Source organism: Natrix helvetica (assembly GCF_964273705.1).
Source record: "Natrix helvetica genome assembly, chromosome: 1".
Taxonomy (NCBI): Eukaryota; Metazoa; Chordata; class Lepidosauria; order Squamata; family Natricidae; genus Natrix; species Natrix helvetica.
Genome location: NC_138548.1, coordinates 296,730,540 through 296,744,611, shown reverse-complemented (window position 1 = coordinate 296,744,611; position 14,072 = coordinate 296,730,540). Strand labels below are relative to the sequence as shown.

The 14,072-nt window shown below is 44.0% G+C and overlaps 1 protein-coding gene across 1 annotated transcript; it reads left to right on the top strand.

The window, feature by feature from the left end:
• Positions 1-3,982: 3,982 nt before the first annotated feature.
• LSMEM2 (leucine rich single-pass membrane protein 2) lies at positions 3,983-12,124 on the top strand. The gene is made up of 4 exons (XM_081935172.1): positions 3,983-4,650; positions 7,535-7,678; positions 7,878-8,117; positions 11,746-12,124. Exons 1-4 carry the CDS (start codon positions 4,629-4,631, stop codon positions 11,877-11,879), a joined length of 540 nt encoding a protein of 179 aa, XP_081791298.1. The 5' UTR covers positions 3,983-4,628; the 3' UTR covers positions 11,880-12,124.
• The last annotated feature ends 1,948 nt before the right edge of the window (positions 12,125-14,072 follow it).

Sequence of the window (14,072 nt, the reverse complement as noted above, 5' to 3'; positions counted from 1 at the left end):
AGAGTATTTTTTATAGGGCAGGGGCTGCCATGGAAGAGCGATGCTTCCTAGCTCCTTCCTGTAAGATGGCAATCTTTTAAAGGAAGGGACTAGAAGCAGGCCCATCTATCTAATGTGGACCAGTGGATGTCTTTAGAGAAAAGCGGTTCCATAGATAACCTGGGGCTGTGCCATGTGGGGTCTTAAACTATCACCTTAAATTGCCCCCCCGAAGAAACTGGAAGCCAGGGCAGCTCATGCAACAGAAATATTAAATGTATAACCTAGAGACACCCATCACTGCGCATGCTGCTGCATTCTTTACCATTTGTAGCTTCTGAGTGGTCTTGAAGGGCAGACCCATGTAGAACACATTGCAATAATCCAAATGGGAACTACCAAGACATGAGTGACCATGAGCTTCTCAGTCCAGGAAAGGGTGCAATTGGTGCACCAGATGAATCTATGGAAAGCTCCACCCCCACCCCCCAGGCACAGCTACCACCGCCTCCTCAACCAGGAGCCATGGATCTAGAAGGACCTTGAATTTGTGCACCAACTCAGTCCTCTCCTAGAGTCAAAAGATAAAAACATCATTTGGGCCTGGGGTGTGGGCAAAACCTAGAGCCACTCCATCTTGCCAGGGTTGAGTCAAAACCAGCACTGCCACAGCATCACCTGTCTGGATAGGTGCAGGGGATGTGTTATTAGGTACTACTACAGGCGTGTCAGGAGCATTGAAGCACTTCTGGGTTTAAACAGTATCACCATTGCCCGGGGGGGACGTCCAGTTGTGGTCTTCTTTCATGTTCCTTTTTTCATGTCATGTTAAATAAAATTAGGTGTTACTCACATAGTGATGATACTAGACCCCCATACTGATGGATGATCCCAGGGGTTTCATGTAGATTTTTTTAAAAAGGCAAAAGGTTCAAGCCCTGGAGCATGCCACACTGTAGGGTCCTGGAGCTCAACCTCTCTTTCCATACCAACACCAACACCAACTGGAACCATCACCGAAGTAGGAGGAGAACCATCATATCCCAGTGCCTCCCACTCCAAACCCCTGAAGCTGGTCTCAAAGGATACCAAGGTCAATGGTATCAAAACCCTCGGAGAGGACCAGGAAGGCCAGAATGGTTTCATCACCCCATCCCAAGCCCTCCAAGTGTCTTCAACAAGTGCAATCAATGCCATTTCAATGCTGTGTTTTGATCTGAACCAGTAATGGTATTCTATTTTCTTCACTACTGGTTCAGTAGCAGAAGCGCTAGCACCCGCGCACTTGCTTTGCTCATGCACTGCTGTCTGGGCATGTGCAGAAGGTCCTTGATGACATCTGGGTGAGTGGGCAGAGCCTCCCGCTCACCTGAACTGGTGTCAACCGGCAGCATACCACCTCTAATCTCAACCCAGACCTAAAAGAGTCCTGGTAATCAGTTCCATCCAGGGTTCTTTGCAACTGGGCACCAACCACTTTCTTAACAATCTTTCCTAAAAAGGGAAGAGTGGAGACTGCATGAACGTTGCCTTATACTATTGGGTCAAAGGACAGCCTCTTGAATAGGGGGATGCACCACTGCGTCCTTCAGGGCAGGAGGTGCTACCCTCTTCTGCAAAGAGGCATTAATCACTGCTTGAACCAAACCACATGCCACCTCTTTGGAAGCCTTAACCAACCAGAAGAGGCATGTGCCCAGAATGAAGGTGGCCGAGCTCACACTCGGCACAGTCTACTTCCTCAAGACGTTTCCCAGAACCATACATATTGGGAACTCCATTGCTAGCCCAGATTTAGAATCCAAGAATGTGGGCAGGGATGTTGCTACATTGCAGGAAATAAGGTACAGGTGAAACTCAAAAAAATAGAATATCGTGCAAAAATTCATTTATTTCAGTAATGCAACTTAAAAGGTGAAACTAATATATGAGATAAGACTCTTTACATGCAAAGCATGATAGTTCACGCCGTGATTTGTCATAATTGTGATGATTATGGCGTACAGCTCATGAAAACCCCAAATCCACCATCTCAGAAAATTAGACTATTACTGTTAGATATTAACATATATCGCAGCAAGTCTCCTCTCAGGTCCGCCGCTACGGCGGGAAACAGGTATCGTTCTGATTGGTCGAGAGGCGTACCCGATCCCTATAAAAAGGGAACCCTCCGACCACAGAGCAAGCTGGATCACTACTACTACTACTAATAAAGAGCTGTTAAGTCACTTCGTGTCCGGAGTCTGTTCTCTCGTTGCTCGAATCCAACATTGGCGACGAAGGTGGGATCGAGAGACAGATAGGACGAAGAAGCTACCTCCAGAATCCCAGGATTCGATCCAGCCCAGGAATTCGGCAGAAATTCCGGCAGCCATCTCAGGCCATCGCAGCGCGGCAAATTCAATGCAGAGAAGATGGCGATGCACACTCCTCCCGCTCCGTTCGACCCGATGAACGACCAATGGGAGGCATACATGATTCGTTTCGAGTGTTTTCTCGAAGCGAACGAATACATGGGAATAACCGATTCCCGAAAGAAGAACATCTTCCTCAGCTACTGTGGGCGAGAAGTTTTCAACACGGCCAGGGACCTCTCCGAGCCTACTCCGATACAAGCGGTATCATGGACGGCGTTGCAGCAGACTCTGCAAACTCATTACGTGCCAAAACCTTCCCGCCACGTTTGCCGCCAGGAATTCAACACATGGAACCAGAAGGCGGGAGAATCAATCAACCAATATGTTGCAGCCCTACGTAAAGCAGCAACTCATTGCGAGTTCAGGGATCTGGACGAGCAAATCCTGGCAAGACTTGTTTGTGGGCTAAAGGACATTTCGCTACAAAAAAGGTTGTTGGCCAATCCCAATTTAACCTTCCAAATAGCACTAAACGAAGCAAGGGCGTCCGAGTCAGCGGAAAGATCGTCGGAAACCATACAACGTGGGTTCAACGTAAGCCAGCCAGCACCCAGACACACCAGAATCCACTACGAGGACACCAATCCAGACGACGAGGATCCCGAGTTCGAGGACAGTCACCTGATGCGGAGCAGTCACATGAGGCCAGGGGGGAGACCCGGATTCCGTTTGCCACCCTGCGCAAGCTGCGGAGGGAATCACCCCCGGTCTACCTGTAGGTTCAGGAACGTTGTTTGTTCGCATTGCGACAAACTTGGGCACATCGCACGAGTGTGCCGGAGCGAAGTCCCTGCCTCCTCACGGCAGCCTCCTATGTACCGCCAACAGAAGTCCAACCCAGGGGCTTGGTGAAGTCAAAAAGGGCGCCCAGAGAGAAATCCACGAGAGTTTACCCAGAGAGAAAATTTCCAAAGAGCTGAAAGGGCGTATTCCCAGAGAGATCACACACAAAGAGCTGAGAGAGCGTTCTACCAGGACGCCCAACGAGAGTATTGCCAGGGTACTGATCCTGAGATAGAGTTAACCCAGAGAGAGGAATTGCGAACCTATCTCACCACAATAAGTCAGGTCCGCACCAAGAGGCCTAAAAAGCTGAAAGTCACAGTCCTCTTGGAGGGCTCTCCTTGCGAGCTGGAAGTTGACACAGGATCGTCCCTGACGATCATTTCATGGGCGTCCATGAAAAAGGCTATCCCTAGCCTCAAAAAGAGCCAGTTACGTGCACCAGACATCCTGCTACGAGACTACCAGGGGAACCGAGTCCCCATCGTGGGCCACGGCACGTTCCAAATTCGTTTCAAGGACATCGTAGCCCAGCTACCCGTGACCATCGCCAGCGCGCCGTTACAGAACCTTCTTGGACTTGATTGGTTTGAAGCCTTGGGGTTAGAAGTCACCGGGATCAACGCCGTGGAGAACAGCAGCGCTGAACAGATTTTTAAGGAGTTTGAGGACGTGTTCAGCCCCAGTCTTGGTAAGTATGTGGGTAAACCTATCTCATTCAATTTGGACCCCAAGGTGGCGCCAATCCGACTTAAACCGAGACGAGTGCCTTTTGCACTCCGCCCCAAAATAGATAAAGATCTATCTATATACTCAGGCGCTACTTTAACAGCTCTTAGGTTCTTGGTTAGGTCTTGAACCGTTCAGTTTTTACCAGTCCCAGACTGTGAATCGAATGGAAGATTAACTATCTTCATCATCATCATCATCCTTGTTTTAAGGTATGCAGTACAGAATTCCAGAGATTTGGGAAATACTGCCAAGATGCTCACTATTCCTTACTGCTGAAGAATTTTTGCTCAGAAGGTATCGGAAAAGATAGTTGCAACTTCCTCATTACTCTAACCTAAGTGTTCCCATGTTTTCTCATTTTCCCTTTCCAACTAGCATTTTCTGTCCGTAGGGAAACGTCCCACATCGGCAATTCTATTTTTCTTCCTCTTCTTTCCTCCTCCTCTTTTCAATCAGCCTTCCAATATTTCCAATAGCCTTATATAGTACATGGTCTGTCCACCCGGCATTTCTTTTCTGGCTCTGTCAATAGCTCCTCCTTGGGCTCTCTTATTCCTATTTTAAGCCCTAGCAGCTGACCTGACAGGCAGAAGCCTATGTTTACTTCCCTATCAGTTCCCAGAGGACCTGATAGGCCTCGCATAGCGGCTTCTGAAAACTTGCCCCCAGTTCGAGCAAACTCCAGGAGAGCCGTAGAAAAAGAAGTTGGTCTATAGGATGTCCGGTGAAATTGGAGAAGGTATGGTCTCTGGGAGGTCTCTTTTGTAGAGCACATATCATATGTACCATTTGGCATTTATCATGCCAAAGGAATGTCCTTTCTACCTCCTAATTTCTTGATGTGTGAAGCTGTATAGCTTGAAGAGAAAGGCTATTCACCTTGTCCTAGGAAGGGTGAAAAAGTGTTCAGGGGAGTAGTTTTTAATATTTTTCCTCACTCAAAGTATAATGGTCAAACACCCCGTGTTGATGGTTAATAGCAAAGAAACTGATGGTCTGCAGATAAATATGTGAAGGAAAGAGACTTTGGGTTGATTTATAGAATTTTGTTCAGATAAATGTGTTGCTATTACTGTGCAACCAGATACTTATTATATTGCACTGGCAGTTATTTCTTAAATATTTGTTTGCCGTTTCTACAGCTCAGTTTTATATATATATATATTATATATATATATATATATATATATATATATATATATATATATATATATATATATATATATATATATATATATATATATATATATATATATATATATATATATATATATATATATATATATATATATATATATATATATATATATATATAAAATGCATTATTATGGTATAAATTTTGCAGCAGGTGATTGAGAATCCCGATGCTCTTTTTTGTCATGTTATTATGTTATGTGTTATGTTGTGTTTTAGGTTGTTCTCTTCTATTATAGATCCTGCATTATTGCAAATTTCTATAGAATAGTGGCAACTGAAAATCCTGATCCCTTTGTGGCTCTCCATTCAGTTGTCATTGCCAAAAGTCAGTGCTAGCATGTACCCGTTCCGAAATGGAAGGTATGTAGATAGATAGTATAAGTCCTAAAAAAAGAAAAGAAAAAAAAAAAGCTTAGCATGGCTTAAAAAACAACACTTGCCTTCAAATTGTAAACCAGGTAACATTATTCCTCCAATCTTTGGTGCTCTTCCCTTCCAAAAAAATCTAAGAAAATTAATGCAGCCTTTATGACTGGTACTCATATATAGCCTTATGTGAGGCTAATCCTTGTTTAAAGGCATACAGGTTGATGACCACAACCTGATGAAGTGAATTTTCATAGTTGGATTGTATGCTACAGAAAGAAGCATTTTCTCAATAAATTCAAGCTTTATTAACTGTTCCACATGATGATGCGGCCTAATTCACATGCATTAGTACTTATCAAAATGATATAATTTTATCTATACTCATATACCATTTACTCAATTTTTAATTTTTCTTCAGAAAGCTGTAACAGTTCTAAAACTTTTATTTTTCTCTTATAATTAATTGTGTGTGTTTTTAAGACACATTATTATAACGAGAGCATTTCCTGCATTAACAAATCTTTTAAACCGTTATGATTACCTAATGGTTTGGCAGTTATTGTAGGTAGTTTGTCCCTTTGGCTGCATGTACTGGACAAGCATTCCTTATTGTCATTGTTCTAAGATTAAGATCTTATCTGTCCTGAACAGTCCCGTAATTTTCTTTCAACATCTAAGAATCTTCAAAATGGTAAAACTCATTTTCTGTTCCCCTTTCTAAATTCCAATTTAAGCCACTTACACCTTGCCAAGTTAACTTTGTACAGAGCTGTGATAATATTCAAGGGATGCTTTCATAAAAGTTTTTTTTTTTGTAACCAAGCAGCAGAAAGCATCACTTTTCCTTCCATCCTTTAGGCCCAAGGAGTAGGAAGGGACCCATGCCTTCTAAGTTGTTCTTTAAGGTCCAATTATGCTGTGTGTGTTATCCATTGTGCCCTTGAAAAACATGACCCCAATTTGAGAACCGAGATCTAGCTGCCAGGAACCTTGCCCCGCCCAGGGATCAGTTGCCAGCTTGGCAGCAATTTGCTCCATTAACAACTGTCCTCCCTGGCAGAGGCTCAGCAGGCAGATCTTTCATTCAGACACCCCACCACCTCCTGAAATCTATTGTTTTGACAACAACCACAACCTGATGGGATGGAGTGAAAGAATTGTGCTAAGGAGAGAAAAACAGAAGTTGCATCTCTGTCAACAGTTTTGCAGACTGACAGCCTTTCCCCAACTCTCTCCAGGGGGGGGGAGGGGAGACACTGTCATCACTGGCTGTCACTGCCAACAATAATGTGGCAATGAAAAGACAGAGGATTTAAGTCACTGTCTGTCTGCCTTTGGAGCCAAATCCACTGCACTCTTCACCCTGCCCTATTGCATAGAGAATGTGGTCCAATAAAATTGCATTCAACCTTTGCCTGTACAAAGAGACTCCACAGGGTAACATAGTAGGCAAATACTATTCTGATGACTCTGATAACAGGAACCAGATTGTTGCTCTTTTCCTGGTGTGAAAGGACTCTACAGTACAGTAAAGGATACTGATTATGATAGAAAGTGCTAGCATCAATAGAAGGGGGCAGGATTGAAGTGTTTATAGGAATGCAGAATTTAGGGCCATTTGGCCAGTAAAGTCATTCCACACAGAGGAACACAGTTCCAGTGTAAATAAAATGGTATTATTGCATTTGCTTTGTGGTGTTGCATGTTACAAGATGATCCTTCATACGCTGGCAGTTGGCTCAATAATACTCGATTCCAAGGGAGTTACATTTCCTTTTATCTAAAGGTGAAATGATTTTGGAAACATTACCAATAACCGAATAAAGAGATGAATGTGATGGTTTTTCCACCTCCCAATTGGTTAGAAGCTGCAGGAAGCAAGTAGGAAAATAAAAAAGGACAAGTCCCCGTTTAAAAAGGGCAAACACCTTTTCCCCACCCAGGGTAAAAAAAAAAAAATCCATCGGACTTCAGAGCACAAGGAGACCGAATTTGCAGACAGTTCTGGAAGATTGGCTGCCACTCACCTGCCAAATACCCTTTCCTTTCCTGTGCAGAAACCCCGATGAAGGCGTCTGCTTCCTCTGACAGGAAGCTTGTTCAACATAATGAGATGGAAGACATCAATTTGCACACAGTGGAATCTATTAGTGATCTGCACTATGCCTCCATCAGAAGTGAGGACACCAAGGCTTCCGAAGGTAATCAAGTAAAGGAATGAAAGTTTTCAAGAAGATTGGAGGTTATCTTTTGCCTTTCATTGTTTGCACCTTTTCTGGCAAGCTTGCGTTGACTGAAGCAAATGGCTGAAGAGCCCTGGGATAGTCCCCTGACCAAAAATCTATTACGGTTTTCTTCCATTTCTGTTCATCCCCCCCACCCCCATCCTTTCTTCTGCAGGAAACAGCCAGTCCCAGGCCACAACTCCAGGGCCTCCACATAAGGCTTCCTTCAAGCGTTTTTCTTTCCCAAACGAAGATAATTCGGCCTTTTCCCCAGCCCAGAATTTCCACCTTCTCTCTACTTTCACCTGCTGTCCTTGCTTCAGACCTGCTTGTTGTCCCATTGCCTTCTTTGCTCTCCTTGGAGTGCTTGTTGTGACCAGTCTTGGCTTAGCAACGCTGGCTGTGTACCTGAGTGGTAAGTCTGGAGTTTCATGGGCTACACATAACTAAGGAGATACTGAAAAGCTCAAGATAGTATCTAATTTGCATTCGCCGTAGGGAAGAAAGCATTTTCATTGAGTATTCCCTTTTGAAGTCTGACCAAGCTGAGGTTTTGATGGGAATTCATTATATGCCACAAAGGTTCTTCTGGATAAGTTAAGAGGAAAAACATACAGTAGGTTTTTGAATACCCACTACTTCTAATCACTCTGCTTCTCTTTTTTTCAAAATGTAGCTTCTGACATAAGATTTATTTTTTCATATTCAATATATGAAGCTGTATTTTAAATTATATTGCTGTGAAATGATTTGATATCTAAATAGTTATACTTTGGCTCGCCTGTTACATAAATCACGTGGAACACTCTTCCCATGGTAAACACAAATATGGAAGCTCACGCTGAAATTTAGCCAGGCACCTTCTTTCCAAATATAATATGGTTGTAAACTTTTGTAAGCCCTCTTTCTACCACCAGGAAAGAAAGAAATAAAATAACAACCAACATCAGAATTGTAGGTTCTCTTATCTGAGTCAGCCCTCAGGATTACACCAATTTGTGAGTGATTGGAGGGCCAGCCGGTCCGAATCCGACTGAACACCAGTAAGAATTCATATTAAATCCTACTTAGTGGCGATAAAAGCGGCAAAATGGCAACATTTTCCCGCTCTTATCGTGTCTGCAGGTAACTGCCCAGGTGCCCTGTTTAGGGTGACCCGCTCCTTACTTAATCAAGGAACTGGGGAAGACCCCTTGCAGGGTAGGGCTGAGGAATTTGTTCAGTATTTGCAGGATAAAATCGCTCAGATCCGGACAGGCTTGGACTCTGACTGGGTAGATTCGGGCGAGTCGACGGGGATAAATCTTGTGGAAACTATCTGGGATGAGTTTGACCCTGTGACTCCCGAGGGCATGGACAGGGTTATGGGGAGACTCAGTGCTGCCACTTGTGTGCTGGACCCATGTCCCTCTTGATTAGTTTTGGCTTCCTGGGAGGTGACACGAAGCTGGCTCCAGGCAATTACCAATGCTTCATTGAAAGAGGGGTTCTTTCCCACCACCTTGAAGGAGGTGGTGGTGAGGCCCCTCCTTAAGAAGCCTTCCCTGGACCCAGCCTCTTTAGCCAACTATCGTCCGGTCTCCAACCTTCGCTTTGTAGTGAAGGTTGTTGAGAGCGTGGTAGCATGTCAGCTTCCCCAGTACCTGGATGAAGCTGCCTATCTGGATCCTTTTCAGTCGCGTTTCAGGCCTGAGTACAGCACGGAGACGGCATTGGTCGCGTTGGTTGATGATCTCTGGCAGGCCCGGGACAGGGGTTGTTACTCTGTCCTGGTCCTATTAGACTTCTTGGTGGCTTTCAATACCATCGACCATGGTATCCTACTGCGACGACTCGGGGGGTTGGGAGCACTGTTCTGCGGTGGTTCTCCTACCTTTCGGATCGATCACAGTTCGTGTTGACTGGAGGGCAAAGATTGACCCCGAGGCGCCTCACTTGTGGGGTGCCCCAGGGGTCAGTTCTCTCACCCCTCCTGTTCAACATATACATGAAACCGCTGGGCAAGGTCATCCATGGTTTTGGGGTACGGTATCATCAATGCGCTGATGATACACAACTTTTCATCTCTACCCCAAACCACCCAAACGATGCCGATGTGATGTTCCGATGCCTGGAGGCTGTACGGATCTGGATGGGGACGAACAGGCTCAAGCTCAATGATTCCAAGACTGAGTGACTGTGGTTCCCGTCATCCTGATTTGTTCATCTTGTACCATCTTTGATGATAGGGGGAGAAATTTTAGCCCCCTCAGAGATGGCCTGCAATCTGGGAGTCCTCCTGGATACACGGCTTAGTTTAGAAGAGCACCTGACCAGGTTCGCCTGGTACGCCAGTTGCACCCTTTCCTGGATCGGGATGCCCAGGCAGTGTCGGCTGGCAACCCCCAGGGAGAGAGCCTTCTCTGTGGGAGCGACTTCCCTTTGGAATGAGCTGCCCCCGGAGCTTCGCATTATTCCCAACCTCCGGTCCTTCTGGCACGCCCTAAAAAGTTGGCTTTTCCAGCAAGCCGGTCTGGCCTGAATAAAATAAATTATTAATTTTAATTGTTAATTTTAATTTAATTTCTAAATATCATTGTAAATGTCTATTGGGTTTTTTGGATATTCTATTCTATTCTTTTAACTTTTGTAATATGTGTTTTTATGTTATACGCTGCCCTGAGTCCTTTGGGAGAAGGGCGGCATATAAGTCCAATGAACCTAAACCTAATTTAGAAAGGCTTCAGAATGCCAACTTAAATAAGAACATATCACTTAAAGCAGTTTACCAGCTTGCTTTTAATAAAGGATTGTTGTCTAAACTGCAAAACCAGGTTCACACGATACAATAAACCCTAAGGAGATTTGTTTAGATCTTGTGGTGTTACCGGGTGGGGTGCCTTTTTGTTATTTTGGAATGAAAGTATCATCCCTGAGATCAATTGTTTTAATACCACTAAATCCTTGTCTGGAAAAATTGTTTTGGAAAAATTTCCAAATTTCTCTTGTCTCCTTTTCTCTAGATATGAAGCAATGTAATTGGTCGGATGTGGGGAAGGTGCAGTCATTTTTTAAAATAACATTCGAACAATCAATCAAATTAACATTTATTATTTAATTTTAAAAGAATTGTAAACAGGTTCCTCAAAATTACAATTCAGGTTCAATTCTTCAGAGTATTATGTCACAGTAAGATTACAAAATATTTGTAGACTTCTAATCCTTTCTTCACAATAAATATCCATTCCTAACCTTGTTGCTTTGACAGAGGATTTCCCTGTGATCAGTCTGAGCATCCCTCAGATCTGTCCTTTTACCTACGCTTCTCAAATCTTCCTTTGCTCTCCCTGAATTTAACTGGGGAGGGAGGGTTACTATTTTTGTGTGTGTGTGTGTGAGTTCTAATAACCAATCACAAGTTTACCTTAGCATGTTAATATAGCCATTGTGGTGTTCAAACCACAAGTTCAAAGCTTTCTTCTGCCAATCCAATCTCTTGGGGTTTATTCAGGAAACTCATCTTCAAAGTGAGCACTGTACTTAGTCAAAATGTGAACCATGAAGGAAAGTGGAATATTTCTTCCCAGAACATTAAATAGCTTAATGTTGAATCAATGACCTTCCTTGAGCTTGGGATGACCCCAATCCTCTCAATACCAGTCAAGCAGAGTGACATTTTGACACTAGAAATGGCTGGCTGCTCTATGGTCACCACAGCCCTCTCAATAAGACCAAGTCCTCTTCAGTCTCCCATCCCCCAAGTATGCATATTTTGCTGGCATGGAAAGGCATTTGTTTCATACACCTAGTTGAGTCTATGCTACCTTCCTGACCAAGATTTAAGGTGGGCTTGGATTTCAGCTTGTTATCTTTGCTGACCGGCTTTATTGGCTCAGAGACATGGGAGTTGTAATCCAAAATTTGCAAATGGGATAGAGATCTAAATGTAAAGATTGAGGGGTTTGAATATATCAGGGTGACATGCGTTCATATTAGAATGGTGCAAAAAGAGAAGCCCCATAAACATCTTATATTAGTCATGTGATTTCTCTTTCTTTTTACAGTCTTACAGCGTGAGTCACTCCGTAATCTTGCTCAGTGGCTGGAGTCTCAAGAGGAGGCCATCCGGCAAATGAGAGCTGTGAGTTTACAGCTATGGAGACAGCTAAATGCCAGTGAGGTGGATGTCCAGACCTGACCTGAGCCAGACTTCCGTCCTCTCTTTTAGGGAGGCTCAGTTCTAGAGCAGAAGAGTGGAAGCCAACTCATTGCTTTGCCAGTTTTCAGGAAATAAGAGCATGGTGGCTTGGATGATCTGATCTCTAAAGACAAAAGCAGTCCTACAGAAGCACTGAAGTGTCTTCCAGCTGCTGCAATCTGTAGGACAAATACAGGGCCACTTGAGATTGTCCAGGGAGGACATTGTGGGGCAGATACCTGACCAAGAATCCTATTAAGCAAGCTTCCAGCAGCATAACACATGCTTTGTTTCCCACTGATTGCAGTATTTTAAGAGCTACTATGAGCACCTTTTTCAAAATGCACTGCTCGATTTGTTATGTATTTTTTTAAATAAAAAATGTTGCACATAGGGGTATGTTTGAAGAATTATAATTTTAAAAACCCTAGGCATCTTTGATCTTCAGGTTTTGCTGAAAAGGGGTTCCATCTATAGAACAGAGACCATTAGTATGTAAAGAACAAGATTTGGGCACAGAATCCAGTTATTATCTTGGGTTAACGATAACAGTAATAATAAAAAAGCATTTGCTATCAGCCCTGAAATCTTGCTTCAGAAAATTTCGTTCTTTGTTAAGTGTAACAGAAATCAGCCACACAAAGCAAAGCTATTTCCTACCTGACTCTAGCAAGTCAAAATAGGGATAGGGATAATCCTATAGCTCAAACCAAATTATGAATATGTACAGATTATAAATTTCCTACCACCAAACTTAAAACTTGTGGTTTTTTTTTTAAAATAGGAGAATGTCCGTTAGAAAAATGCCTGTGGTCACCCTTTTGTTGAACAATGCTTTGGAAGCAGAGAGGAGAATGACAAGCTACTCCTTTTCTGAAATTAGGCTAGGTTGATCCACACAGCAACATCTTCACTTTCCTCCTGCCCTCGAAATTGAAAGAAGGGATGGCAATGCAAAAACCACACCCTTCCCCTGCCTAACCTTCAGCAATGGGGCTAGATATATTGCTGGCCAGAGTTAAATGTAGATTGCAGAACGATTGAAGGATTCCTTTATTTGCAATGTTTGGGGGGCAAATACTATTCCTTCAAAGTCATTCTGCTGTGCTCCTGAAGGAAGAAAGCATGCAGGGAACCGTAACATTGCCCAGGCTTGCTAGAGATGCCATGTGGGTGGAATTGTTGCACCAGAAAAACTGCAATCACTCTGTGGTTCGAGCTGAACCCCTTTCCCAACCTCTCTTCTTCACACCAACCCAAGCAGCCAGTGGTGGCATCAGTGAGGAAGTGGGAGGACCCCAACTGCTGCAGGTTTCCACCTAATGGCCGCTGGCGAAGATGGCTTCTTAGCCAAACTCTATGTGGCTACAGCCCCATGGTATTTGTAGCTGTGTTTTTTCAACCTGTGCTTAGAGAGAATGTAAAGGTGGGAAGAGCTGGAAGTGGAGACAAAGCCTGGCCTCCCTGACTCATAGCCTTGTGCTATGGGTGAGGGACAGAGGGCCCATCAGAGATGCTGTTTTATTGCTCTCTGTTACACACAGATAGTACCATACTGTAATAGATAGCGCCCCTATAGCAGGGCTGTCAAACTCACGCTGGCATGGCAGCATCACATGACATATCGCAACTTCCCCCCCTTCGCTAAACTGGACGTGGGCGTGGCCAGCAAGTGATGTACCTGGCCCGCCGGCCGCAAGTTTGACAGCCCTACCCTACAGCATATCTTTTGTCTTCTGCCGTAGGACTCAAAAGAAAGATAAGCCCTGCAGGCCTTCTTCTCCACTTGGGAAACAGTTCTGCTTTCCAGTAAGTGTTCCCATTGGTAAGCAGATTTTTTTTTTTTGCTTTGTTCAATGTTTTCCTGCTCAAATTAAGAAAAAAAAATACACAAGAGATGTCCAGTCTCTTGGAGTCAAATTAAAAAAGGTCACAGAGACACAAGGCTCAGCAGCTACACAAAGCAGTGTTGCAATGGGCCAATCTGTGACCGTTGGATCTCCAACTTGTTGACTCTTCTCCCATGTGACCTAGAATAGTTCCAAGACTGATTTCCAACCTTTGTTGACTTTCCACCTGACCTAGAATGGCTCCATGGCAGATCTCATAGGAAAATACCCCCTTTCTTTGGGAACATCTTGGACTGGCTTCAACCTGGTGGTAGTCTGGCAAGATGACGGAGACTCCACAGTG